Raw genomic sequence first — 2,401 nt, forward strand, 5'->3', positions numbered from 1 at the left:
TGCCGAGCTCAATTTGCAATTGTCGGGCTGCCACTGTATGGCACTCACCTTGGCATCTGTGCGCTCGATCATGGTAGGAAGTCAGTCCGAGCCCCCTCTACCACCTGGAGGGCTCTATGCGTGGGACCTCCTCAAGGGGTCTGACCTCTAACTCCTTTGGAGAGTACTGGATTCTGTAGGATTAGGCTGGGGGCCCGGCAGCGCAATCGTTCAAGGCTTTCATTCAGCCATCTTCCTGTGTCTGCCTTTTACAAGATTATGCAAGTTTCAAATGTAGTTTATTCATTTTGATATCATTCGACATGTCAAAACAATTTGTTTTTAATTCTTTTACGGTCTATACAAAATGTAAATAGATTTATCATTTTATGTTACTGATATGAGTGAGTGCACACTTATTGTTAACATATCAATCTGCTTTATTTTATGTTGGTTTCATTTATCCTTGCCTCAAAACACTACCAACTCTATCTCATCAGAAAAGTACATGCATTACTTCCAGAATGCTGTCATTCACTGTTAAATAATTTCGTTAAAATTAGTTTACACCTTGAAAGATATTTCACTTTAATTCTTTTTTTTTTATACTGCAGGTGGCTTCAAGTGTGAACAGGAACAAAACTTAAGGATTCTGTCATTTGCAGCAAATAGACTACAAAGAGAGAGATGTTCCAGAGATTTTAGAAGAAACCAATTTCTAAAAGCTGGATTTGGCCAGGAAGTAACAACAATACAGAGCAGAGTCGCTGACTGATTGTAAATGCAGTTTCTGGATACTCTCTAATTTCTTATGTCAATGAACTCTTAAGTTGGGGGCAGCAAGGACACACATGATCGAGGAGATGGAGGGTTTTGTGACTGTAAAGCAAGAGCCAGAACAACAGCACAATTTGAATAAAAAAACAGTGTACATTATTTATAAGACTGTGCAGATTGCAGAAGTAGTGTACCCATGCACTTCACAAGAGACAAACCTAGCTTGTAATTTGAACAGGACAGTACAGAAAAAGAGGTGCACAGGAGAGATACCTTATCAATGTTCCGAATGTGAGAAAACCTTTACTCAACAATCCTACTTGACTCGGCATATGAAATCGCACTCTGAACAAAAGCCTTATCAGTGCTCTGATTGTGAGAAAAGATTTAGTCAGAAACACTATCTGACACGACATGAAAGAACACATTTGGGACAAAAAATATATCAGTGCACTGAATGTCCAAAAAGTTTCAGCAAAAAAGCGAGTTTAATTCAGCATGAAGGTGCACATGCAGGAGAAAAACTGTATTTGTGTTCTGAATGTGGTAAAACCTACCGTCATAAAATCAGTCTCACATTACATGAAAGATCACACTTGGGACATAAACCATATCAGTGCACTGAATGCCAGAAAAGCTTCCATGATAAAAGTACTCTTGCTAAGCATGAAAAAATTCACACCGGAGAAAAGCCATATCAGTGCAATGAATGTGAAAAATGTTTTACTAAGAGATGTAGTCTAACTCAGCATGAAAAGACACACACCGGAGAAAAACCCTATAAGTGCACAGAATGTGAAAAAAGCTTCAGTCAGAAAATCCATCTCGTACATCATGAGAGAACCCACACAGGAGAAAAGCCCTATCAGTGTGAAGAATGTCAAAAAAGCTTCAGTCAGAAAATGCATCTGACCCAGCATGAGAGAACTCACACTGGGGAAAAACCCTACTGGTGCAGTGAATGTCAGAAAGGATTCAACCACAAAATTAGCCTGACTCACCATGAGCGAACGCACGCTAGGCACGCCTTCGCTCAGGAATGATGTTCATTCACATAATTCCATGTAAACTACAAGAAAGTACAACATATGGACATTAACCTGAACTGAACTCCTACAAGTGCAGTGAAATCAGTCTTACTGATGAGATAACATGGAATTGCCCAAAAACAGTTAGCAGCGCGCTGCAAAACCAAGCGGCTAGTCATAACAGTGTTTGAATGTATGAGTAACTCAGTCTGCCTAGGTGTATGAGGGAGACAATATCCGGTTTGCATGAGAAATAATGTCTTTGAAAAGCTAAAGTGAGAATGGTAATCTGACTTAATGGGTGAGCGCAAATCTAGCTTAGTTGCAAACTGTTTAAGGTGGAACTTGTAAGGGCTTTTTTTAAATTACAAAATCCCCCAACGCACTCGCATCCCCAACGCACTCCAGTCCCAATGCACTCTCACCACACACCCCATTCACCCCTAATCACACCCCTTCACCCACACACATCCCACCCCCAACACACATCCCACCACCAACACACTCACACTGTTTTATAAACATTCCCTTGCCAAACGTTCAGCAGATTGACATAAAATAAGTTGCAGTAGTAAGAGAGCTGCTCCCTCCTGTGAGTTTGCTCATGGAAAAGATCA

The 2,401-nt window shown here is 40.6% G+C and overlaps 1 protein-coding gene across 1 annotated transcript; it reads left to right on the plus strand.

Annotated features, from left to right (window-relative positions):
* The first annotated feature begins 607 nt into the window (after positions 1-607).
* LOC144805918 (uncharacterized) lies at positions 608-1,902 on the plus strand. The gene has a single exon (XM_078672391.1). The coding sequence runs from the start codon at positions 831-833 to the stop codon at positions 1,797-1,799; it is 969 nt and encodes a 322-aa protein (XP_078528517.1). The 5' UTR covers positions 608-830; the 3' UTR covers positions 1,800-1,902.
* Positions 1,903-2,401: the final 499 nt, after the last annotated feature.

This window comes from Lissotriton helveticus (genome assembly GCF_964261635.1).
Source record: "Lissotriton helveticus chromosome 1_1 unlocalized genomic scaffold, aLisHel1.1 SUPER_1_unloc_32, whole genome shotgun sequence".
NCBI lineage: Eukaryota > Metazoa > Chordata > Amphibia > Caudata > Salamandridae > Lissotriton > Lissotriton helveticus.

What these genes read in the sequence shown, in the direction of transcription:
- LOC144805918 (XM_078672391.1), top strand. Translation starts at nt 831, where the DNA reads ATGATCGAGGAGATGGAGGGTTTTGTGACTGTAAAGCAAGAGCCAGAA.